The sequence below is a fragment of the Xyrauchen texanus genome, chromosome 22, assembly GCF_025860055.1.
Source record: "Xyrauchen texanus isolate HMW12.3.18 chromosome 22, RBS_HiC_50CHRs, whole genome shotgun sequence".
NCBI classification, from domain to species: Eukaryota; Metazoa; Chordata; class Actinopteri; order Cypriniformes; family Catostomidae; genus Xyrauchen; species Xyrauchen texanus.
The window spans coordinates 39,248,812-39,276,438 of NC_068297.1; the positions used below are offsets into that span (position 1 = coordinate 39,248,812).

General features: G+C 38.0%; 1 protein-coding gene across 2 annotated transcripts; it reads left to right on the forward strand.

Moving 5' to 3' along the window:
* Positions 1–1,482: 1,482 nt before the first annotated feature.
* Positions 1,483–27,541, forward strand: LOC127662631 (exonuclease 3'-5' domain-containing protein 2-like). 2 transcript variants are annotated; one of them, XM_052153910.1, is made up of 10 exons: positions 1,483–1,596; positions 6,168–6,214; positions 7,943–8,335; positions 8,419–8,675; positions 11,028–11,154; positions 11,263–11,576; positions 13,326–13,432; positions 22,513–22,648; positions 22,765–23,127; positions 26,241–27,541. In XM_052153910.1, the coding sequence occupies exons 2-10, from the start codon at positions 6,197–6,199 to the stop codon at positions 26,446–26,448; spliced, it is 1,923 nt and encodes a 640-aa protein (XP_052009870.1). In that variant the 5' UTR covers positions 1,483–1,596; positions 6,168–6,196; the 3' UTR covers positions 26,449–27,541. The 2 variants fall into 2 exon arrangements, with proteins under 2 accessions (XP_052009870.1, XP_052009871.1); XM_052153911.1 differs by lacking the exon at positions 6,168–6,214 and having other exon boundaries at positions 1,499–1,596.
* The last annotated feature ends 86 nt before the right edge of the window (positions 27,542–27,627 follow it).

A 27,627-nucleotide genomic window follows, 5' to 3' on the forward strand; every position in this document is an offset into this window, starting at 1 on the left:
AAAAGCGAAACTAAAGAATCCTGGTACAGGTCTGTAGCCAGCCTATTGAAAGGGGGGGTTCTTTTTTTCAAAAAGTGGACCTTTTTGCAGTTTTTCTCCTCCATTTGTATTTAATTATGAGGTTCAAATACTTCATTTTGGTGACCTTTTATGCACTAATTTGTGCTGGATTAGCTTGCCTGCTGGTTAACGAGCACGCTTTTTGATGCACCTAAAATATTTACTGCATTGTTGTCAAATGCTTCCTCATGTAACACCTTTGTCAGTCCATACACAGTTCATACGTTTAAAGACCACACTAACAACAGAATAGATTTAATGAACTTTACTGAAATATTAATAATAATTCTTCTCATCATCATTTCTTGACTCTCTGTCAATGCCTCTTTGCTTGTTGCTGTATTTGTCTTGACACTTACGGATTTAGTACACTGGTATGGCGTTTAATTTTGGACAAAACAGCGCAAGTGCAAAAACACAGCGCGCAAGTGAATTTCAACAGTGTGAGCACCATGACACAGCTCGCACGTAAAATTTAAACCGGCAGAACTTGCAAATCACAAACTCGAGCACCAAAAATATGATTGTGCACACAAATTAACAAGTCCCACACACGCGCAAGTTTTTTTCTGCACGCGCGCAGAACTGTACACACGCGCGAGTTCTTTTCTGCACACAAATCGGTTTTGACACTCAGGGGCGGGGCCGCATAAAAAACACTCAGACTAACTCACATTAAGACATAACACTCTCACATACTAGGCATCGTAAATCACTTAAATCATTCCAGATAATTTACCTCAAGCGGTCTGCTTTGAAGTTCTCAGAGGAATAAGATGTGCACCGAAGGAGAAGCATTTCCATTGGCTCCAGTCTGCCGGTATTGGCCAATCACAAAAGTCGATATTGCACAGCCAATATCACTGAATATCCAACTATGTTTTATTATTAATTAATAGCCAGTTTATATGGCTATTATATTGTAGACTATTGAGTGTATAAAATATAGAAATTTTAATTAAAAAAAAAATATATATATATATATAACCCCCCAATCATTCAGAGGCGATGCTTCTTCACCGTTGCTTTGAAAAGTGTATTGCGAGAACTCTTTCTGAACTGCACGCGCGGCACACACACACACACACACACACATGTCCAGCTACAATATTAAATCATATTAATCTGAAACAGCAATCTAGAATATTTGTCACAAGCATTGATTAAAACAATGATGACAATAATCACATAAAAAAAAAAAAAAAAAGACTTAAATTCTGGACCTTTGGCAGTGAGGGGGGGTTCGTTCGAACCACCTGAACCCCCCCGCCTACGGGCTTGGTATATTTCTTGTTACAATGAAAAACGTCTAATGTCCCAAAAACAAGCTTAGTGAAATATTTCTACGTGTGATTTCCGCAGTTCCTGTCCTCCGACAGAGGTGTCGCTGTGGCATGTGTGTTCTCTGAGCGCTGATGTGATAAAACAGCAGAAGCAGAAGCTCTGCAGCTGTTCATCATCATAAATGTGTGTGCGTGTGCGCAGGTGTCCGCTCTCTATTTACTTGTTCAAGTGTGAGATCAACCGAGTCTGCAGGTACGTGTATCATCCACAGCATTTACTAAATAATGACGTGATAGACGGCAGTGCATTTCTTTTATATGTATGAGAGCTACAGCAGTGAACCAGCAGCACATCACTGACATGTACACAAACATACAGTGATTTATTCATGTGATTTCATACTGTTTTATGTGTGAACTTACTGTAAACATGAGCTTTTCATCAAACTGATAGTGATGTTTCAGTTTAGACGCAAATCTGAAATATTAAAATACTGATCATTTTACAAACGCAATACATTTGGAAACCCTTGAACGACTAAAGGATAATCAATTGATTATTAACCTTAATTATTAATACTATTAATAAACAGCTCATCAGGTAACATGTTCAGCAAGACAAGTTTTGCTGGTCTGTTCTGTGTAAGGATTACACACATACATAAGTGATATCCATAGTTTCTACTAAAATAATACAATATTTACTACAGTGAAAATTTAGCCACCAGTCATAAAACAATAATCCTGAATATCTTAAAGCTGCTTGTATTGTTTTAATGATCCATATTATCATTTTACAGTAGTGACGCGCTATAGTAACTAATAGAGAGATCCATTGATCAGCTGATATTTGGCCATTTTGAGATTTGTATCAGTCGATAACAGAAGATTTCAGAAGTATTACATCTCCCATAAATCTGTTCCAAAATGTAAAAAATGTAGCAGTGGTGTAGCCAAGGCAGAATATTAGATATTATTCTTTGACTCCGAATAAATATTTATAAAATAGTTCTGCATAAATTCTTATTTCTGAAAGTGTGAAAGAATTTTTTGAATGCACCAATATTTTGTTAAAATTTGGTAAAGAAAAGAAATTGGGGCAAAATCTTGGCCCACCCATTTTTATTGAGGTCTACCCAAAAGTAATTTCCTGGCTACGTACTTGCTTGTCAGTGGATGATAAAAAAATCTTATAGTGAAAATTGTGTAAATTTAGTGTTTTTTCAACTTCAGCAGTTTCTGTACATATCTTTTGCCATCTTGAAGTAGATATTCAAAATATTTCTGATGGAAATTATATATATATATATTTTCTCCCAATTTGGAATGCCCAATTCCCACTATTTAGTAGGTCCTCATGGTGGTGCGGTTACTCACCTCAATCCGGGTGGCAGAGGACAAGTCTCAGTTGCCTCCGCTTCTGAGATTGTAAATCCACACATCTTATCATGTGACTCATTGTACATGACACTGCGGAGACTCCACCGGTGGAGACTCATACTACTCTACTATCCACGCACAACTTGCCACATGCCCCATTGTGTGTGAGAACCACTAATCGCGACCACAAGGCGGTTACCCCCCCAACCTGGCCAATTTGGTTACTTGGGAAACCTGGCTGGAGTCACTCAGCACACTCTGGATTCGAACTCGCGACTCCAGGGGTGGTGGACGGCGTCAATACTCTCTGAGCTACCCAGGCCCCTGGAAATGACATTTTTAACATTTTCTTTTTTTAAATGGCTGACTCTCGAAATATACCTTTGTCTTGCCTAGGCTAATTTGATGTATCGTGTATACACTAGGGCTGCAACTAACAATTATTTTTATTATCGATTTAATCTAATGATTATTAGACAGATAATTAGACTATTCAGTGATTATTGCAACGATTAATTATTAGCTCTTAACTGATTATTCAGTTTGTGCCTCGACTTAAAGGTTGTATTAAAGGTTGTGCTTACTAACAATAATGAGGACAAAATCATCTTTTAAAAATACCTCTAAATGACATTCAATGAATTAAAGGGGGAAAATAATTTTAAAGTTTAATTCAGTAGAAAAATTCACTCTAAAAAGTCATCAAGTTTTCAAGTGTTTTTCTCTTGTTTTCCATTTTAAAAATGTCTAAAAAATAATTTACTTGAGAAGCAACATATAAGATATTTTTCTTTAAGAGGATGTATCTTAAATATAAGTGTATTTTGTATATAAGTGTCTTTTTTTTTCACTTGGTTATACTTCTGCGAGTGCAGTAAAGACAAAATATACTTATATTCAAGATCTATTCTCTAAAAGCAAGTCTAAATATAGAAGTCTAAAAGTGCTCTGCTCTAGCGAAGTCTAGAGAACACAACAGTGTATACTTGGGTTCCCACCAAACATTAGTTCCGAAGACAAAATGGAGGAGAAACTGATTATTGCCGTGGCTTCTCTAAAAGCAAGTCTTAAATATCTGATATGCTGCTTCTCAGGTGAATGCATCTTTTTTTTTTTTTTTTTTTTTTTTATATATAAAGGATTTTAGGTATTTTTAAATATTTATATTTTCAATATTATATTCAACATTCTCAAAGAGGTGCTGACCACACAGAGAAATGCCAGTTTCAGAGTTTGTAGTTATTTACATGATCTGCTTCCGTATTATATGAACTTTATTGAAGCTATAACACATTAAATATAACTGCACTAAAGATTGAAGAGCTCCGCCGCCACTTATTCCACAACAAGAGTGCTTCTGTATTTACTTATGTTGTATTTTTGCATAATAATTCCCTCATACTTTGTGATCGACATCACCTGATGCTGTTTGGGTAGTTTAGAGTGCATCTGGACTGTGATCTGTGTAATTCTTCCTCTCTTCAGTCAGGTGAGAGCTGCAGTGGTGCTCTCGTGCATCATCATTAGAGTTTAATGTGATCTATTATGTTAAATAAAATCAAACGATTATTTGACGATGGAAAAATTGTAGACAAAATTGCCAACGTTGTCGATGACGTCGACTAATCATTTCAGCCCTAGTATACAAACAATTAAATAATCTTTTTGAACCCTTTTTGCATCATTTTGCAAAATTACAGCTGGATTGGAAATGATGGCCAGTTTTACCTTTAGTTATAGTCAAACATTACCCATCTCGTTTGTTTGTGTTTTCGTAGAAACAACCATACAGTTTTTCAATTTTTGTGTATCTTTCATATGAAATTGTTTTGGATCTTCAAACAAGATATAACATAAAACAAAGACATGTATATAATTTTTTTTTTTAATTGAAGCAAAGATGTTATTCTACACCTACATCACACTTGTGAAAAACTACTGCTCCCTTAAACTTCATAGTTGGTTGTGCCACCTTTAGCAGCAACAACCATGTATTATTCTGATAACTGAGATCAGTCTTTCACAACGCTGTGGTGGAGTTTTTTCCAATTCTTTGCATGAACTGCCTTTTTAATGTCCTGTCACAGCATCTCAGTTGGGTTCAAGTCAGGACTTTGTCTAGGCCACTTCAAAACAGAATTGGAATTACTCCTATACATTGGATCACTGTCTCGCTGCATATTCCAGTTGCGCTTGAGCTTCAACTCAAGGACTGATGACCGGACGTTCTACTTTAGAAGTTTATGGTAGAGATCAGATTTCATGTTTACCTCAATTATTGCAAGTCACCCTGAAGCAGCAAAGCATTCCCACACATCACACTACCACTAACATGCTTGACTGTAGGTATGTTGTTCTTCTGGAATTGTGTTTGATTTACGCCAGATGTAACGGGACCCCTGTCTTCCAAACAGTTCCACTTTCGACTCATCAGTCCACAGAACATTCTCCCAAATGTTTGAGAATCATCAAGGTGCATTTTGGCATAATTTAGAAGAGCCTTTATGTTCTTCTAGTTTAGGAGTTGTTTTAGTTTTGCCACTCTTCCATGGATGACACATTTCCCAGTGTCTTTCTGATAGTGGAGTCATGAACAGTGACCTTTATTGATGCGAGAGAGGCCTGCAGTTCCTTTTTTGTGACTTCCTGGATGAGTCGTCGCTGTGCTCTTGGAGGTATTTTGGAAGGTCAGCCACTTCTGGGAAGGTTCTTTACTGTGCCAAGTTTTCTGCATTTGGAAATAATGTCTCTCACTGTGAGTCTTTGGAGTCCCAGAGCCTTTGAAATAGCTGTTTAACCCTTCCCAGACTGATGTATTTGAATCACCACCTCATAATTTCTGGAATTTCTTTCGACCTAGTGTGTTACTGGGCGAGACCTTTTTTTCTTGCAGCTGAAAAAGTTCTATTTTGGTGTTGATTTGTTTGAAAAGGACTGGAAGTAATCAGATCTGGGTGTGTCTAGTCCAGCTGAACCCCACCATGAATGCAGTTTCATAGATTTGGGAATTTAGTAACCAAGAGCAAATGCTTTTCAACACAGGCCCAGTTGGTATTGGATAACATTTTTGCTTCAATAAATAACTGCCTTTTTTATGTCAGATGTTGTTTCAATGTTTGAAACAATTTAGTATGAGATATACACCAAAACAGAAGAAATCTGGATGGGGGCAAATACTTTTTCAAAGCTGTGTGTGTGTGTGTATATATATATATATATATATATATATATAATGCTGCAGCATCTAATCAATATTAACAATAATAAATCATTGACAACTAATTTAATTAGTTTAATATATTTGGTGAGCACGGAGAAGCTCCACTTTACTGTAGTGAAAAATACTTTTGCATGATAACTCGTTTGAAAAATGTTACAAGTTGAAGCTTACTTCAAAAGTTGTACAAGCGTACAGTATGTATCTAACATAATTGTGTTTTTCAGCTGAGCAGTATACATTATACGGATGCTAAATGCAGCACTTCAACAAGGTAACTAAAGGATATTCAACAAATAAATGGGCTAAATACCTATAACAACTTATGGCACAAAACAGTTTAAGTATATTTACAGTGTACTTGCCCATGAAAGTACTGAGTGATCTTAGGTAACTACATGTTCTTAATATGGGTTAAGGTTAGGTATAGGGTTAGTAACCTAGTAATTACTATAGTTGACATTATTTTACAGTACTGTTCTACTTTTATGTACTGTATAAAGTGCTACCCACAAAACTATCAAAGAAAAATAAGAAAGGCTCCAATAAATAGACGCAATGCACCGCTGAATGCAGAATAACACGCTTCAAAATAACTGGAGCGCTTCAGGACGATCCTCGATGCACATTCAAAAGTGCAGAACAATGCGGGTACACATCTAGTTCACAATTTCAACCAGTTTAACTTTATTAACCGCAACTATTTATTTAAGCAGTGTTGGACAGAATCAGTGTAAGACTTGGATCACTCCACAGCTCCTCACAAATATGGGAACATTACTTAGAGCAGGAGATTTAACGTTTTGTCATCATGAAATGTATTGTTGATGCTCCACTTTGACAGCTGAAACTGTAGATAAATGCATAGTGCATAAATGGACAAAACCTAAAGTATTAAAGACAAAACTTTTAGCTGAGGGATTTACTGAAGTTGCATCTCAATTAATTTGAGAATTTTGTCTCCTGTTTAATACCACCTCCACTAAAATTTCCAATGTTAGTAGTCAACCCTACTAATCGACTCATCAGTTGTTGGACGACTTGGCAATTAGTTGACCACCGTTGCATAGCCTTTATAAACCGATCAGCCACAACATTAAAACAAACTGTCTAATATTGTGTAGGTCCCCCTCGTGCCACCAAAACAGCATTCAGAGATTATATTCTTCTCACCACAATTGAACAGAGTGGTTATCAGAGTTACTGTAGATTTTGTCAGTTTGAACCAGTCTGGCCATTCTCTGTTGACCTCTCTCATCAACAAGGCATTTCCATCCACCGAACTGCCGCTCACTGGATGCTTTTTGGTTTTGGCACCATTCTGAGTAAATTCTAGAGACTGTTTTGTGTGAAAATCCCAGGAGATCAGCAGTTACAGAAATACTCAAACCAGCTTGTCTGGCACCAACAATCATCCATGTGATTATCTAATCAGCCAATTGTGTGGCTGCAGTGCATACATTGATGCAGATAAAGGTCAGGAGCTTCAGTTAATGTTCACATCAACCATCAGAATGGGGGAAAACATTTTATCTCAGTGATTTGGACCATGTCATGATTGTTGCTGACAGATTGGCTTGATTGAATATTTCTGTAACTGCTGATCTCCTGGCATCCAGTGAGCGGCAGTTCTGTGGATGGAAATGCCTTGTTGATGAGAGAGGTCAACAGAGAATGGCCAGACTGATTTGAACAGACAAAGCCTACAATAACTCCGATAACCACTCTGTACAATTGTGGTGAGAAGAATATAATCTCAGAATGCTTTAACCTTATTCAGGTTTGTAGACATGAGGGTATTTCCACAATATTAGGCAGGTGGTTTTAATGTTGTGGCTGATCAGTGTATATATAATGTGTGTGTTTATAATCTCTGCATTATTTCAGCCATCAGTGGAACACTAATAATAACTATGGTATTTTGACAGAAATTATGGTAATTGTGATAATTTTTTAAGGGCATTCCTGGATTAAGAAATTATTTTTTAATGTTTGATTTTAGTGGGTGGTTGGTGGAGCTGCAAAGATGTCCAGGCAGAGCATGTTCACTGCAGCTGTGGCCGCCATGTTAGGAGCCACACTCAGTGGTCTGTTTCTGTGGCGCAGCATCCGCACTCAAAAGAAAAAGGCTCTAAAGGGTCCCACTGTGGCTGAGCCCGTACAAGCCCAGCTGGAAGTGGACATCACCCAATCGCAGCCTGCAAGACCAGAGCTGTCAGCGCCAGCACCAACCCCAAAGCCAGTACCTGTGCCACCCATTAGTATACTGTTAGAGATGTCACCGGTGGTCGTGAGCTCTTCAGAGCAGTGGGAGATGTTCTGGCCCGCGTTCCAAAAGGACCTGTCTGTGTATCCGGTTCTGGGCCTGGACTGTGAATGGGTAAAAAGCATGCGTGTAAGAATGGTTCTGTACGTGATTAAATGAAATGGCTTGTTCCTTGCAGTAGGTTCCTTCACTATGTGTTCTCTCTCTTGCAGGTGTCCACCAAAGGCAAAGCATCTGCAGTATCTTTACTCCAGTTGGCGACGTTCTCTGGCCGCTGTGTGCTGGTGCGACTGCTGTCATTTCGAGAAGCACAGCTTCCTCTACCGAAGGGCCTTATGGGGGTCCTGTCTGACCCTCATGTACTGAAGGTTGGGGTGGGTTGTTATGAGGATGGAAAGCATCTGGCTCATGATCATGGTCTGACTCTGCAGTGCACTGTGGACCTGCGCTATCTGGCCCTCAGACAGAGGTAATGCTACAGCTGTAAGCCGTGAGAAACCTGTAAAAATAATTAGAAATTGCAACGGACTAAAATGGTTTAAGGAACGAAACTGAAACCAAAAACTATTGGGGCGGGGGGACGCTGCCCAACCGACCGTTCTGTCAGCAGGTGTCCCACCCCACCTCCTGTGAACCTGGGGGAGAGATGAGGGGAGGTGTGGGGAGAGGGAAATGGTGAGCGGAGACAAACCGAGAGAGAGAGAAAAGAATTTGCTGGTCCGCTCCCGGACAAGATGTCGCCCGGTCCTCAACCACACCTCCGCCCTCTTGCGGACACTAGCTCGCTCCTCCACCGGCAGACAGCAGTGAGTCCTCCGGCCCCTTGTGGATGGACCTTCCCAACAGATGGCCGCGTTTCATCCAGCTCTCGCCGGCCGTCAGCGACCCCCTCCGTCCCCAAGCAGACGGCCGCGGCTGCTCACCTGGCGAATGGCAGCAGCGAGGACTCCACTACAGCGCATCCCTCCTCCCTCCCAGGTTTTGGCACCACTATAACAGTCTAAGGACAGTCGAGGAGGCGGGAACCAGCTGAACAGTAAACAAACTTTAATGATTTAAATGAACTTAAAACAACAAAACATAAGGACATAGACACACATGCAACGCAGACGCGTCAGTCTCTCTCTCCCAAACCGGCACCTCCAGCCGCCCCTTTATCTCGCCCTCTCGCTGATCAGCTGATTCAGTGCCGGCCATACTCCATCACAGCACGACCACGCCCCCCTCCTCGTCACAAACATTAATTATTTTATATCAGTTGAATGTGACTGATTGAAAAATGCAACCGATCTGATAATACAAATGTCACTAACTTTAAAACTAAACAGATCCCATCTATTGCAAACCGTTTTGACATTTAATTGTGCAGGATATAGATTATGGATATCTATAATTCAGTTTACACTAGATAAAATGCAAATTCTTGAGATCAGTAATGGAAGTACTACTTGTGAAACTAGCTTTATCATTTATTTGGTTTACACTAGTAAAAATGGTAATTCTTGATTTAGAAAATGTCATTACTCATGGGAATACAGACTCTTGACATCAAAAATGGAATTTCAACTAGTAAAGGCTGTAATCTTTTTAATACTAGAAACCAGTGTTTCCTGCACCGCTTCAAGTTGTGAGCTTGCAGTCTGAATTGAATTTGAGCTAAAAAGAGTGCATACCTCGAAATAACACACAAAGAACACGTCTTTCTAGAGTAAAATAACCATAAAACAAATAAAACCCATGTGTGCACACAAACTCCCTACCTTTTTACTCCAATGCTGAAAAGCAGTGCATCCTTCATTGCTAGTTCTAAAGTGACATTTTCGACATTAGCAACGAAGGCTCGGACTGTATCAAAACAACACGCTGAATCCGTGGCGGAAGAAAGTTGTTCCTCTCATTAGCGTTTTAGGGATGAAAACCAGAAAGTATCTTGAGATAAAACCCTGAGCGTTGTCTTAAGGTGTGGTCAGAGGTGCAAAAACCTTTACGCAAGGTATGCAACGCATTGAGGTGCCATTTATAGGGGGGTGTCCATGGCTCACTAAAGGGGGCGCAATCAGCCTCCTCCATTAGTAAACATGAAATAAAACTGCAACTTGCCATTTGTCGGTCGCTTTGTAAAAAATTATGCATAGAGGGTCATTAAAAACTGACACCATGGGTGGCGGAATGACCCGCCCCACCCTCTCATCATTGTCACCCCACCTCTTAAGGCCGTCCATCAGCCAGGCTCACAAAGGGAGTGGGCAGGAGAGAGGAAAGGTGCAATTTAAAGAGCTTTGTTTGGGCAGCAGGTGATGAGGCACATCTGATGTGAATAGAGCCTCATCAAGGCTGCCATTAAAACGCAGAGGCACCTCTCCTTGGGGAGCCGGCTTTATCTCCTTGCTTGCACACTGGCGCCCAGTTAGGTGCGTGATGGGTGAGAGGTGCCATACATTGTTCCTGGAAGGCTACCCAGCCTTACAGGCTCCATATGGATAGGATTAGGGCATCTGTTGACTGCCAGGAACAAACTGCGTCTCCTTTGTACAATGGGCTCACAGGTCCAGGAGCAGAGCTGCGGGGGTACCGGCTGAGTTCATGTGCTGAACTACACCTATGGTTACTCTGCTAGGAAACCTCTGTGAACATTAGGGGAACTGGCTTCATACATTTACTAAAAATGAGTAAAGCTACAGCATCATTTGTTTTTCAGATGTCACTTGTTTTGTTAATTGTTATCTAATGCATTGGCATTCATACATTTAAGTGTGACTTAAGTGCCCAAATTGGGTCCTTTCTATGTTTTCCTAATTGCATGTTTGATTGTGTTTTTCAGACAAGCAGTGCTGAATAACGGCTTGAGTTTGAAATCCCTGGCTGCAGACCTGCTGAATGTTGCACTGGATAAGTCGCTAGAACTGCGCTGCGGTGATTGGGAGGCAGACGTGCTAACAAAGGAACAGGTGAATCATAGATCATCAGCACAACTTGTAGACACTGTGTAGTTGAGTTGAGAACTGCAGGAACACCGTGCCATTACCCTAAACTCACTTCTATACTGTATTCACCAGATTACGTATGCAGCACGGGACGCCATGATCTCTATCGCCCTTTTCTTTCACCTGCTGGGGCTGAACGCACAGCCCTTCCTTCCCACTGAGAGTGAAACTGTGTTGGGGCAGCTGACATCTCACTGCCAGGGATTGGTGGATGTACCCTTCAGAGGTGGTGGTGGTGGAGGAGGTGGTGGTGGAGGGGGAGAAGAAGGGGAGAGGAGACGACGAAGCAGGAAGTCCACCGCGGAGAGTCCTGAGTCTGGAGACCAGCAAGTTCCAGACCCGCGGCAGAACAAACGCAAACCACTAGGAGTTGGATATTCTGCCAGGTAATGCAGTGAATTGAAGATAATTTATAAAACTTTAAAGATTACCGTGAGTTCTGAGTATGTTAATCTATGCTATGCTTCTATTGAAGCTAGCAGTCCACGTTATTTCAACTTCAGTTTTTTAGAAATTGTTTAATGGCAGAATTCCTGGTGAAGAACTATACAACCCATGATACTGTAGAGAAAGACCCACAAATCAGGGAATCGAGGCAAACAAAGTGCGCCAAAAGAGCTCCACACTCCCATAATGCACTGTGAATTATGCAATCAAGTCCCTCTCCCTACACTCTCAAACTACTTGTATGTTTATAAATATATGAATGTTATGCAATAAAATTTTAAATATTGTTTCTATACTTATCAACAACTTTAAATCAATAGTTTTATTTTCTCCATAGTTTTTATTTCTATTATGTAATTATGTAGTTCATTCCTTCATAAAAGAGTGTCTGATTTTCCAATACATTTTTGCTGCTGGTTGTTTTTATTCATTCTCTTTTATGAAGGATATTTTTAAATTCCTATGTAAAAAAAAATTAATGGAAAAAATACTTCCGGAACCAAAACTGTATAATGTTGACATGATGAATCACTATTTCTATTACTCATATGTAGGGTTAATGATTTGAACAGACCCCTATCCTCAAGTATTAAACCTCTACGCGCAACCCGTTCTTTGTGTGTTATTTTTCAGCACTTGCTTGGTGCTCAGAGTTATGAGTTTTGTCCGGTGGCCCATAAAATGGGTGAAAAATGCCATAGGCTTACATTGACTTAAACCATATCAAGAGATCAGGGCCTGAGTCCTAAAATTAGAGTGGTGGTGACCCATAATTTTTGTTGCGCCTAAAATTCAGAGTTGGTAGCTAATTTGAACCATATGATTTTGTGAATACAGGCCAAAAATATCAGAGGCTTAGTGGTGGTCTCTTTTGCCAATAAGAAACTACACATTACATCCTGTATCCCGGTGACCACCTACAGTAACAATGGCCTAGCAACCACCCAGAACAACTGCATAGAAATGCAGTAAAAAAGGAACACATTAGCAATTTTATTTTACATTTTTGTCATTGGTTACATTTTGGCTTTTAAATAATCAAATCCAGGTATCCAATTAATAAGATTATTATATTTCATATATAATTTTTTTTTACATGTTTAATGTAATAATTGTTACTATGTACATGTATTTACATTGATTTGTTGAACACACGCTAAAACCTGTACTGTCTCTTTAAGAAAATTTCTGTAGAGCACATCTTTAGATGACGGGTTTCTCATCTGTACGATGCATGATTAGAATTAAATATATAAAAAAAATGTATCAACAACTGACCGTAAAGAACAGAAAGGGTATTAAAAGAGGCATTATTCAATGACAAATGTGTCGAGTGGATCTCGTCTTTGAACAACTTTTACACTGCTGAATACTCCTCCACTATACTACACAATCACTAGTGAGTGAAATATGAACATTTACCAGCCAGTTGCCAAATATAAACATTTTAGTCACAAAGTGTGAAATATGTTTGCAAGTGATTTCCTCTCATTGTAGAAGCGGGTTGCGCATTGAGTCAAAGATCGATATTGGGATTTAAGACCCAAAATCGTGATTAAACACAATAATATTGAAAAACAATATTTTTACTATTTTACTATAAAAATATTAACAATTTAATATTTTTTGGGGGGACAAGGCTGTTTTTAATGTAACTTATGTGGTGGTGTTTGTTGTTATTCCTTTAGGAAATCTCCTCTTTATGATAACTGTTTCCTTCATGCTCCTGATGACCAGCCACTCTGCACATGTGACAAGAAGAAAGCAAAATGGTACCTGGAAAAGGGAATAGGAGGTACATTTGTGTTGGTGATGTCCACATTGTACAGTAGCAAACACACTCCAGAGGTGACAGCCGTGCGTACTCTTCAGTCCGACATGTTTTTCTTCATTTCTAGCTAGAACAGATTTTTATTCATTCACATTTAATCATTAGACATTCACTTTTATGACTGTATATTTCGGTTAAAATGGTTAAAAATGGTGACCTGTTACAACAGACTCTTTTCCTTTTATATAGACCCAAGATCATATAAAAGTTTATTTAGAAGTTAATACCTAATGTATCTTGTAGTATTTGTCAGCTATCTAAATTAAGAACTTAAAAATAACATTTAAATTGCCTTGTAAAAATACCCTTTTTTTCCATAAAAAGTACCACATCTTTTTTTTCACGCAAGTCATTATTTCTGTGTTTTAATGCGTATTGCATTCACACGCTGAAACACTGTCATTTGCAAATACAATGAGCTGCAACTAGTTTGACATAATGACAGGATACACTGAAAACCCAAAGTTAACTCGTTCCCTCAACTGAATTGAGTAATGCCGTCTCCAAAACTTGTGTAATTAAGTTAATTTGGTGTTCTTATAGAATTAACTTTTAACAATTTAAGTTGCAAGTAGGCTAAACTCAGATTTGATGTTTGAATGTTGTTGTTGTTTCAACTTTATTTAAATGGACTCGAATTTAGGGCAAACAATAATGCATAAAAACGATTATAACTGATTCAAGGTCAGTCATTAAACTTCTCCACTGAAATGCATGTATGCTAGTTGTCATGCACAAAAAAAACCTGAAATGGTGTTAACAGGGTCCAACTTGACCAAAGGGGACACAATCACCCTAAGGTGATCACACCAAACAACTATTTTCAACAAAGCAACAAAAATAATATTACAAAAGAGAAAACCTCTTCAAATTCTTAATCACAAGTATGTAAATGCACCACATGTTCCCTTTTGACCAAGAAAACATAATTCAAGCAACTGAGATATTTGAGTTATGAGCCCAAAACTTGACATTTTCAAGTACTTTTTTTTTTATAAGTAATGATAACAGCAGGGTTTACAGTGTACCATTTATTCAGGGCTGAATTTGATCATTTTAGTCACAATGTCAGCTTGATAGCTAGATACATTGCTGTTAAAAATTATTTGCCCATATTGAGACCTGAGGTCTTCTGTTTTGGTGTATATCTCATACTAAATTGTTTCAAAGATTAAAACAAAATGTAACGTAAATCAAAGGCAATCTGAGTAAACACACAATGCAGTTTTTAAATTATAATGTTATTAATTGATGCAAAAAAGTTATCCAATACCAACTGGGCATGTATGAAAAGTATTTGCCCCCTTAGTTACTAAACCCCCAAATCTATGAAACTGCAGTCATAATGGGGTTCAGCTGGACTAGACAAACCCAGATCTGATTACTGCCAGTCCTGTTCAATCAAATCAACACCTAAATAGAACCTTTTCAGCAGCATGAAGTTGGCTAAAAGGTCTCACTCAGTAGCACACTATGCCAAGGTCGAAAGAAATTCCAGAAATGATGAGGAAAAGGGGATTGAAATACATCAGCCTGTGAAGGGTTAAACAGTTATTTCAAAGGCTCTGGGACTCCAAAGAATCACAGTGAGAGACATTATTTCCAAATGCAGAAAACTTGGCACAGTAGAGAACCTTCCCAGAAGTGGCTGACCTTCCAAAATACCTCCAAGAGCACAGTGATGACTCATCCAGGAAGTCACAAAAAAGCCAAGGACAACTTCCAAGGAACTGCAGGCCTCTCTTGCATCAATAAAGGTCACTGTTCATGACTCCACTATCAGAAAGACACTGGGAAATGTGTCATCCTTGGAAGAGTGGTGAGGCGAAAACCACTGCTAACCCAGAAGAACATTAAGGCTTGTGTGATTTTTGCCAAAACACACCTTAATGATCCTCAAAGAATGTTCTGTGGACTGATGAGTTGAAAGTGGAACTGTTTGGAAGACAGGGGGTGAGATGCTGTGGCAGGACCTTAAAACAGGCTGTTCATGCTCAAACCTTCCAGTGTGGTTGAACGGCAGTTCTGCAAAGAAGAGCAGACCAAAATTCCACCACAGCATTTTGAAAGACTGATCTCCAGTTATCGGAAGCGTTTGGTTGCAGTTGTTGCTGCTAAAGGTGGCACAACCTGCTATAAAGTTTAAGGGGGCAGTTCGTTTTTCACATGGGTGATATAGGTGTAGAATAACTTTTTTGCTTCAATAAAATATATATATATATTTGAAAACTGTATTTTGTTTATTCAGGCTGCCTTTGTTTTATGTTATACAATACAAAAGGTTTTGAAACACTTTGAAACACTGAAATATTTCTCATGATCTTAAAAAAATCTTTTGATCTGAAGGCATACGCTTAATTTTTTTTTTAATTAATTTTATAGACAAAAATATAATTGTGCCACCATATTAATTTATTTCATTACAAAACTAATGTTAAAAAAAAAAAATAAAAAAAAAAAAACGTTTTTGAAATCGATGACTTGGACCGAATAATAAAGAAAAGCAGCCAATAACTGTCCAACATAGATGGGAACTCAAATGCTGTTTAAAAAGCATCTCAGGGTGATTCCTCAAGATAAGTTGCTTGAGAAAATGTAAAATGTCTGCAAATTCTAGGCAAAGTGTGACTTCTTGAAGATGCTAAAATATAACACAGTTTTGATTTATTTTGGATTTTTAGTCACAACATAATTCCCATATTTCTATTATTCCATAGTTTTGATGACTTTACTATTATTCTAAAATGTGTGGGGAAAAAAAAGTGTGTGTGTGTGTGTGTACACACACACAGGAGTAAGTGACCCCAAATTTTGAACGTCAGTGTGTCTCATTTGAAGATCTAAAATGGTTTAGTATGGAAAATGCACAAAATTAGAAGAAATCAGGATGGGGGCCAAATATTTTTTCACAGCACTGTAGCTAAATAAACAAATATTTTTGACACTTTTACACTTGCACAAGAGACCATTATTAAACTAAACAAGAATTTAAACTCATTTACACACAAAAACATGAAACGTGGCTGCTTGGAAGCTCGAGAGGAAAAAAATATAATACAAATATAATTGAAAAATATTAGAAATATCAATGCATAAGTACATTTAATATAAGTCCACAACAAGAACATAAGCTACAGCCTCATTCAGTTAAAGCTTAAAGTATGTATTTTAAAATGTAAAAGCTTTAATGGTAATTTAATGAAAAGTTTAACATGCATACTTAAAATATTAAGCTTTTAATTGATTAATAATAATAATAATAAAATAATAATTTAAAAGAATTGTATTAATCCATCTTACTAGCTATTTTCTAGATTTATATTTTTAGGCTTGAGTGGGTACATGACCAGGGAAAACCATCCAAATGTATTTAACCCTCCAAGACCCAGATTAGCAAACTTTGCTTAAAGCAATTATATATGTAATATTCATTAAATATTGGTAAAAGCTAAACAAAAGAATAGATGACAGTCTGAACTGTATCACAACAACAGTTTTGGTTGGGAAAAAAAAGCTTCCATATAAACTGCAACAGCTTGTGAAAATATCACCATCAATGATGATGTGTGTGGGGGGGGGTCACGGGTGTTGAGGTCACAAATATAATGGTCCTCTTTGGTCCTTTTTAATATACTGAAGGTGTTGAATGCAGTCATTTTCTGAATCAAGGCTTGAATGCGATGGGCCCAAATTTTTGTAATTTTTGGTTTTAAAAGATACATGTATTTTTTAAGTTCACACAGTACAAGACAAACACTGTGTCTGCATTGCCAGCAATTTGCCTGTTTCAGTCATCTTTTCTTTCTTTTTTGTGCTGTATCAAAGAAAAGAATTGAAGAATTGAATTTAGAAAACCTTAAATTGATTTAAAAATATTAACTAATAATATTTGGCGGCACGGTGGTGCAGCGGTTAGCACTGTCACCTCACAGCAAGAAGGTTGTGGGTTCAAACCCTGGTTGCCCCGGCCTTTCTGTGTGGAGTTTGCATGTTCTCCCCGTGTCTGCGTGGGTTCTCTCCGGGTACTCCGGCTTCCTCCCACCATCCAAAAGACATGCAATAGTTCGTTAATTGGTGTCTCCAAAAAAAAAATTGCCCTAGGTGTGGATGTGAGTGTATGTCTGTCTATGTGTGGCCCTGCGATGGACTGGCGACCTGTCCAGGGTGTCCCCCGCCTTTCGCCCAATGTTAGCTGGGATAGGCTCCAGCCCCCCGCGACCCTGTACACAGGATAAGCGGTTGACGATGGATGGATGGATGGATGGAACTAATAATATTTGCATTAAGAATGGATGACACTGTCGTTGTGGTCAAATATTGCATGTTACATCTCACATGAAACAAATACTCTTAACCTGAACTGATACGTGGTGCTGGAATAATCCATGAGGTTCCTGCTAACGTTTTAAACTTGAGTCCCGCCTTCATCGATTTCCTATCTCAAATGACATTGTCGAGTGTTGTTGGACTACTGAGTGCAGTAAAAATGTACCTTTTTTTTAAACCATTGTTATTTCTGCAACAGCTTAATGACAGTTATACAGCAGCACATAATGAACTGCAGCAGAACAGCAACAAGGATATCAATTGGGGGGGCAATCTTGCCATATGTGATTATTTGGGGGACTTGTATATTGTGGTTATGGCCTTATATACTGCCACTCCATGTCCATTCTTGAGGCTGCTTGTGCTGTTTGGTGCTACAAACCTTCTCAGTGATGAACTTTTTAATAAAATATAAACCGATCTCCTCATCATTGACATGCAGAGGGGTAATCGTTGGCACACGAGCAAAGGCAAGCAAGAGACAAATTTGTATTTTTTTTTATTTGTGCAATTTAGAAATGAAGTCCCTCGCTCCTGTATTTTAACTGAACTCTTGCAGTACTTATTTGTCATAGTCATGCAGCCTGTTTTATTGAGTTGTGCTAAATGGACACCAAACCATTGATGATGCGGGTCTCATGACACTTTTAGCACGTAAAGGGGTAATGTTTTGAGGATGTTTTTTGTGTTCTCAATTGCACTTCAGAAAAATGAGTACACAACTATTTCTGGGCTTAAAATATACAAGAACTAAATCAATGCGGAACATTGTATCTCAAAAGGAATACAATGTGGCCCCCCATGCAGCCCAAAGTGGCCCCTGTACCAAAATAGTTGCCCATCCCTGATTTAAACCGCTTGGAATGTTTGCAACATTTTCCCAAAATTCACCCCAATATAAAATATGCATAAAAACCAAACATTTTATAATCATTAGCTTCTTTAAAAAATTAAAAACGTTCAAGAAACACTTTTCATCAATATCAATGCTGGGAGTTAAAGAAAAACAACAAACTTGTAATAACACCTTATTGAGTGAGTTTCTCAACATCGCTCCCTGCATAACACTTGCAATAATTTATATTATACCACAGGTCTGTTGAATGCTTGATTCTGATTGGTTGACTGATGTTCTAAGGTGTGAAATTATTTTTCAAGTAAGCACGTGGCTATAAAGTAGTTCCAGGTCTTGAAGGCGTAACAGTTCCATATTATTTCAGTTATTTCAAAAAGCCACACAGGCTACCAAAACAAAATAACCATATAAACAAAGCCATTGGTTAAAATAAATCTGTTAAGAGCATCAAACAATGTCTATAATATCCTAGATTTATTCAATTTCTGTTGAATAGCGCCCTTGATTCCCCCACACTTAAACATGCTCACACATACGCACGTGCATGCGCACATGCGTCACCCTACCTTGTTACTTCAATGCCGAAAAGCAGTGCATCCTCCGTTGCTAGTTCTAAACTGACGTTTTCGCTGCATCAAAGCTAGATATACTTGATCAATAAAACAGTCTTTATCTCAAATATTTGTGGGAAACACCCTCATGCCCCCCCTTACACACACACACACTCCCACACATGTGGGGACACATACGCATAACGCACACACTCGTGAGAGAATAACAGAGCCGTCATATCAGCGCACACCTGCATCTCTGGGGTTGAAAACCAGTTAAGTTTTACAATGGAAATATGGCAACACACGCTACTGCTGAGAAGTGCTTAAACTTGCATATTGGCGATTTTGAAGCGATGTAACTTCTGACGAGAGCTTCAACAAAAAAGGTCATCCCAGAAGCAATCTCTCTCTCTCTCTCTCTCTCACTTTCTGAGTTTTTCTCTTTCGATCCCTTAAACAAAACACACACATGCTCAAACACCCATCGTCCTCGTGTAAAAGTTCTAAAGTGACCTTTTTGACGAAGCAACAAAGGCTTGAGCTGTAGCAGAGCAAGACACTGAATCCGTGGTAGATGGTAGTTCCTCTCATAAGAACGTTTTGGGAGCAAAAACCAGAATGTCTTGAGAAATAAAACCCTGAATGATGTATTATGGTCTGGTAACTCTGCTGCACGTAGTGACCGCATTACCACCTCAAGTGTGCATCATTTTTCAATAATTCAACGGTCCGTCCCCACTCATTCCTTACATACCTTGTTTAAAGGAATATTCTGGATTCAATACAAGTTGAGCTCAATTGATATTATTTGTGGCATAATGTTGATTACCACTTAAACTAATTTTGACTCATCCCTCATATAAAAATAAAAAATGTAGGTTACATTGATGGGTTCCCATGCGTCCTGGCCGACATGTTCACAAGTCCATGAAGTCCAAATCCAAGGCAAGTCTAATTTGTTTTTGTCAGTAGACTAGTTCTTTATCTGCAGCTGGTTGGTTTAATAAACCCTGTATATGGATAATTTAGGCACTGCTCTGTTTACACACACACGCTCGTGGCTATTTTTAGCCTTCACGCCGTGTGCGATATTTGAGCTCTACTCACGAACAACATCTCTGACGTAGATTCTCAATAGTTTGGTTCACTTATATGCATTTAGAACAGCACTGGAGGTGCATTTTACCAGAATTTGAATAAGAAGCGAATTAAGCTACTGTGAACATGTCTACAAACAGACACATACAGGACTTCCTGGAGAGTTCAGAATGTCAAAATAAAAGCGTGAGGGTTTAAAAGTTAAAGGTGCACGATTGAGATATAATACAATATATTACTATTATAATATATTATTATTTGTTTACAAATTATAATATTTAAGTTTACGGAGTTCCGATATAAATAACTGTGTGAATGAAAAGTGAGCTGATATCTTGCAACTAAATTGAACAAAAAAAGAGATCCGAATCCTTTAAAGTCCAGATACAAGTTGAAAAATGTAGCTTCTTTTCTACTGAAGACTGGAATTACTGTTAATTCCAGGGTGCGCAATCTGGCTAAATCTGATTATTCAGGGGGTGGTATCTAATACATAATAATAATAATAATAATAATGTATAATAAAACAGCTGGATTATGTCACTGACAAGGTTTTGCTACATGTAAGTATTGATATAGTGCAACTTCTTTTTTTTTTTTTTTTTTGTTCCAACACTGCTGTAGTGTTAACAGCAAAAGCATTTCATTTGTAAACTTAAGACAACGATGAAGGTCAGACTGCATTTATTTTTTTAACTGTATTCACACCCTGAGGTGGTCGTATGGTGATGCGTCCTTTACACCTCGGTCTGTAAATCAATATTCAATAATTTAATAGTGTGCTTGTACTGCCATTTCCACATTTAGGGCCATGATGCAGAAACACTGATGGAATCACTGAATCCATTCTTAAAAGTTCTATACTATAAAATGCAGAATGTCTTGAAATCTGGCATATTTGAAACTAAAATGTAAATCTCTTAATCTATAAAAAAGAAATATATATTATTAAACCGCAAAAGATTTGATTAAATTAATATAGTGTGTGTGTGTGTGTGTGTGTGTGTGTGTGTGTGGTAAATGACATTGAGCAGAGCACTCTGGAGCGTGCAGCAGTCGCAGACAATACCTGTAAATGTAATTTAATCACAGGTTTTTTTGGATTATCACACTGGGCAATGTAGCAAACTGCAATATTATGTTGAAAAATGTAATTAAATAATTATTTTTTCATTTGGTTAAAGTTTTAACAAATTAATTTGATTTAGACATAATTTTGATGATGACTTTTGAATACGGAAGTTAAAAAAAAATAAAACCCTCATTAACCACAATTTGAATGACCTTCTGTGTGTTTTATACTTTCCGTAAATATTATAACTGTGTGGCACAAATTGTCCAGGAAATGTCCTAAAAGTTGTGCCTCAGAAGGAGTGGGATCCCTGAGTGATTCACTTACAATGGAATTGAATGTGGCCAATTTAAGAGGGTTTAAAGTCTGAAAAATACAAAGCTTATAGTTTTATAAAAGCATTGACATGAATTCTTCTGTTAAAGCTTGTGTATTTTTTTTAATTGTAAAGTTACATACATTACATTTTTACAGTAATTTTAGGGTTTGTTAACATTGTCATAGCAACAAAGTTGTAAAATTGGCTATAACTTTACACTGAAAAGATTAGTAAGTGATTTTGTCACACTAAAATCTTGTTTACACGCATAATGTTGAGTATTTTAACGTTAAACATTTTTTTAATTCCATTGTAAGTGTCACTAACCCCTTTTGGTAATCAATATTATGCCACAAATTGCTGTTGCTGGAGCTTAACCTTTATTGAACTCTGAATATTCCTTTTTAAAATGCTGACCAATATGAAGCTCAATCTGCTGAAATTCTATATTTCGTTAATAAATATAAACATTTGTAAATCTCTCTGTGAATTGCGCTTTAAATTGGAGTGTGAGATGCAAAGGTCACTTTAATTGGGTGTCACAAACAAAACCTGTTCCAGAGCAGGGTAGCCGCAGAGCGGATGTTAATATGGCAGTATACCCTGGTAATAAGCGACCCACTTTTCTGCTATCCGAAATCTACTGTTGGCTCAAACTAAACTTAAATTGGCTTTGTGATATAGCTTTTACTATATTTTTGATTTCAGTACCACTTCAATGCTTCATTGACCAATCTGCATGTACCACAAGTGTCCATTTTAGAATGGATTCAAAAGACATGGAAATCTGAGTGTGACCTGTTCATGATTTTGTCTCAGAGTTGGTCAGTGAAGACCCCTTCATTGTTCGCTTGCTGTTTGAGCCCTCGGGCCGTCCAGAAACCCAGAAAGACTACTACCTCACAGCCAAAAAGAACCTGTGTGTGGTGTGCGGGAAAGCCGAGTCTTACCTCAGGTGTGTTCCCTGTTTCCTGTACCAGCGATTACTGATCTTTTGATTTCTTGATGTCATTTGTGATGTGGACTTTGTTCACTTGGTCTCAACCATTGTGTTTTCCCATGGTAATCCAGGAAGAATATTGTCCCACATGAGTACAGGCGCTACTTCCCTGCTGAAATGAAGGACCACAATTCCCACGACATCCTGCTGCTCTGCACTGCCTGTCACGCAGCATCTAACGTGCATGACGGCGTCCTGAAGCAGCAGCTGGTTGAGGAACACTCTGCTCCACAGGGCGAGGTAGGCGTTAGGCTACTCGAGGATGAAGATCGCCGGCGAGTACGCTCAGCTGCTCGCGCTCTCCTCAGCGCCAGTGACGGGATGCCAGAATCCAGACGGGAGGAGCTCCTCTCGATCATCCAGAGCTACTTCTGTAATGACCATCAGGAGGTCAAGCAAGAGATGCTTCAGAGAGCTGCAGTGCTGGAGACCAGGTGAGAGCTTTTAACTGTCGACATAAAGTCTGAGGCTTATTGTATTAAGATGTCGGACAGACATTTAAAGTGACTTACATTTAAAAAAATGTTTTTTTTTTGGCAGTATCCGGTAGGAATTAAGGTCACAATTCCTGTAACAGTGCTTTTTATTTGGCCACCACGTTTCTTAGAGCGCGATTTTAAAAAATCGTCAAATGGTCATATGCATGAAATCATTAAACCGCGGAAGGCTGCTAGTGCACACGTGGGGCTCATGATATTCTGTTTCAGCAATCTCAGAGTGGTTTGCATGCATTTGCACAATTCCAAACATTTATTCAACGGCTACAAGTTATTTTAGAGATATAAAATATATAATATATTTTAATATATAAATAAAGTTTCATTGAAATGGAGAAGACAACATTTCACCACATTTATTATAAGGGACACTGTCAAACTGTCCAAAATTTCAGTTCAATTCAGTGTGCAATTTCAGTTTTCCGGCAAAATAAAAGCTCATAAATGTGAAGTAAATTCGACAGAAATATATTACTATTGTACAAAACAAATCTATTGCTTGACTGGGCTCTACAATAATAAAAACTCAGTAAGCTAATAATATTTAAATGATTTCCACAGAATAAGTGAGTGAAATTGTAGTTTTTGGACACATTGATTAAAAATTGTAATCGATTGACAGCCCTAATATATATATATTTTTATGAACAAATTAATTACATGGTGTCCCGATTAATTAATCGCATATACAAATATTTGCTGAGAAAGCCCCTCATATAACAATAATTCTATATATGTTGAAATGATACATGGTTATCTTTAAATATTTACAAAGGAGATATATAAAAAATATTCAGATAATTAAAATGCATTACATTCTTGTGGCAGAAGAGTTCATCATTGATAAGACCATATAAAAAGCGGCTTTAGAACACAATGTAATGTTTACTACCATATTATTGATCATAAATCAATCATTGGCACACAGTTCACAGCAATCCATTTCACAAGTGAATTTGTCATTTAGTTGGAGATTTATTATGAGGGCGTGTTTAAGGATCCGTCAATGAACACCTGCGTCAGACATGCTTGTGTAGTGTCTTGGATGCGTTGCGTCATAAACATAAAATTTTTTGGTCACTGTGTCAAGTTAAATACAGTTTAATACTTAGAAAACACCTTGAGATCCCTTAGTTCGGATTTGCGCTCCAAGTGTTTTGAACGTAAAACATGTTTGTGTTCTGCTGCTCAAGGGTGTTTTTCTTCACAATATATACTGCGCATTGCCACACAGCTGAAGTTTCACTTACTGCCCTCTGGAGTAAACAGGTGGTACTACAAGCTTGCATTTCTCAGGAATCTTACATATGTTCCGGGGGCATGGCGATTAATGGTGTTAATTTTTTTTTTTAACGCGTTATTTTTAGTCAAATTAATTGCATTGAATTAATGCGTTAAATTTGACAGCCCTAATAAAAAAAAATAATATATATATATATATATATATATATATATATATATATATTTGAAAAATTTATATATATATATATATATATAAATTTTTCAAAAAAGAAACTTTCAACTGCTTTTAAGTAAACTTAACATGTAAACATTTGTATGAACATAAAGATTCAACAACTGTCTAAGACATAAACTGAAAAAGTTTCACAGACATATGACTAACAGAAATGGAATAATGTGTCCCTGAACAAAGATTTTCAAAAGTAACAGTCAGTATCTGGTGTGGCCACCAGCTGCTTTAAGTACTGCAGTGCATCTCCTCCTCATGGGCTGCACCAGATTTGCCAGTACTTGCTGTGAGATGTTACCCCACTCTTCCACCAAGACACTTGCAAGTTCCCAGACATTTCTGGGGGGAATGGCCCTACCACTCACCCTCCGATCCAACAGGTCCCAGACATGCTCAATGGGATTGAGATCCGGGCTCTTCGCTGGCCATGGCAGAACACTGACATTCCTGTCTTGCAGGAAATCATGGACAGAACGAGCAGTATGGATGGTGGCATTGTCATGCTGGAGGGTCATTTCAGGATGAGCAACATATAGAGGAGGATGTCTTCCCTGTCATTGCAGGCAATCTTTACAACAAGCTCAGTCCGATGATGCTGTGACACACGCCAGACCATGAACCAGGAGATCATCAGTTAGAGAAATACTCAAACCAGCCCGTCTGGCATCAACAATCATCCATGTGATTATCTAATCAGCCAATCATGGGGCCACAGTGCATAAAACCATCAGAATGGGGAATGTGATCCCAGTGATTTGGACCGTGGCATGATTGCTAGTACCAGATTGGCTGGTTTCCTTCTGTAACTGCTGATGTACTGGGATTTTCTTGCACAAATGTCTCTAGAATATACTCAGAATTGTGGTAAAAACAAAAAGCATCCAGTGAGCGGCAGTTCTGTGGAAGAAAATGCCTTTTTGATGAGAGGTCAACAGAGAATGGCCAGAATGGTTCAAAACTGACAAAGTCTTCGGTGAAAATGTGTGTGTGTGTATAATAAATATATATATATTATATGTGTGTGTGTATATGTGTGTATGTAAATAATTTTATTTTGATGAATGGTTGTATCATTAACGGTAGTGCATTATAAATTTAAATAATTCAATATTCCAATTTATTTTTATTTAGTGATCTTCAGGAAATATTCCTACATTATTTTGAACTACATTTTTAATTTTTAGTTGGCTACAATAGCTGTTTGGGTGCAACAATGGTTCCTCTGATTCAAAAGATCATTTTAGAGCAAATGCATAATTATTGAGATATTTTGAATATTATTAGTAGGCTCGAAAATATCGAGAATTGCCCTAATGTGTGTCATTGATATAGGCATTATTACGTTAATGTGGTTATGGATATGGTGTCACAACCTTAAAGATTTTGACTTAAAATTGATTTCTGAATGTTAGTGCATGTTTACATAGAACATCAAACTCTTATTTCAAAAGATCAATGAAAATAAACATGTTCATGATATGAATCCTTTAAAGGCTTCAGTAGCTAAAGCAAGTATTTGTAACCATTTGTGAAAACATCAGTGTATTTTCTTATCGCTGTCTTTTTTTGACCCTTGCAGGATCTTGAACGAGAGTTTTGTGTCACACGGACTGAAGGTAGTGCGGGCATATGCCAAGTCTGGTCTACCTGGCCTGATGGAGCTGGAGCGCCGCTGGCGACAGCACTTCTTGACCAGCATGCAGCCCCGCTATTTGCCCCCACTCTGGTCTGTCAGCCACAACCATGACAAATATCTGCGCAAGTACGGCGAGAACCAGCCAATCTAGCTCAACTGAGCCCAACAACTTTAGTAATGCTACAACTCCCAATAGGATGGTGTCCACTGTGTGGGTAACACCTTGATGTCCTTGTCCTTAAACCCTGTGATGTCATTGAGTGTGTCCCAGGGACCGTCTTAGCCTGGCCTTGTACAAGCCCTGGTGTTGACTTCCAAATGAGAAAAAAAAAGCCGAAGACTAGACTGTGGGCCCATTTTGACTGGGCCCTAAGGGACTAGATGGAGATTGGGTAAGAGACTCTTTGGGGATCTGAAGCCACTGCGGTGAATGAATGGCAGAACATTAAACTCTAAGAAGGTGCAAGAACAGAAATGGTGATCGGTAAAGGAATGAAATGGCATAATGCGCACACTTTTTAAAAAAAAAAACTACAAAAAAAAAAACATTTAAATGTGAAAAGGAATTCTCATTTCTCTGTGAAAAGTAGAATCTACTGTATTTTAACCAGCCCAAACCTGCTCTTACTACTTAATCATGAATTGAATAAAGGATTCATAGCTTACAATTCTTGCAGGTTTGTGGCCATATTAAATATTTTGTTAAGCGTTAAATCTGTCTGCCTTTTGGGGCTATATTACTTAAATACCCATAATGGAGCTTTGTTATTTGTCTAAAATTTCTGGCTGTTTTTTTTGTTCAGTTGGTTTTGAGAAAAACTATCTTTAAACAACTAAAATTTGACCAAATTGAGCACAGCTAAGCTTAAGAAGGGTGCAACACGTTAATCATCTTGCTAAGTTAGGACACCTCAAAACATACCAAAATATATTTGGTGTGTACATAACCCTGACTAGACAGTATGAATTTATTCCAGTGTAATTGAAGCACCCCTCTTCATTCTCACCCTGATAATTAGTACCAATTTGTGTTGTATGTGTAGTCACAGTCAGAGATTCAGCTCCATGGATGCTAACAAATGTAGATGGCCATATCAAGGACCTTGAGAAGTCTGAGCCTAACACTTGTACTTTAACTAAAGAACACTACAGCTTTTCTTTTTATTTACATTTTTCCAGATGTAATTATTAAAGGCTGTTGTGTTTCCTTATTGTCAATAAAGATATAGAATGTCATATTTGAAGACTGATTGAGTAGTTGGCCGGTTTTCTTTACTTTATAAATGGTGTAATGTCCGTTTCATATCCGGCAAGATCTGATTGCATAAAA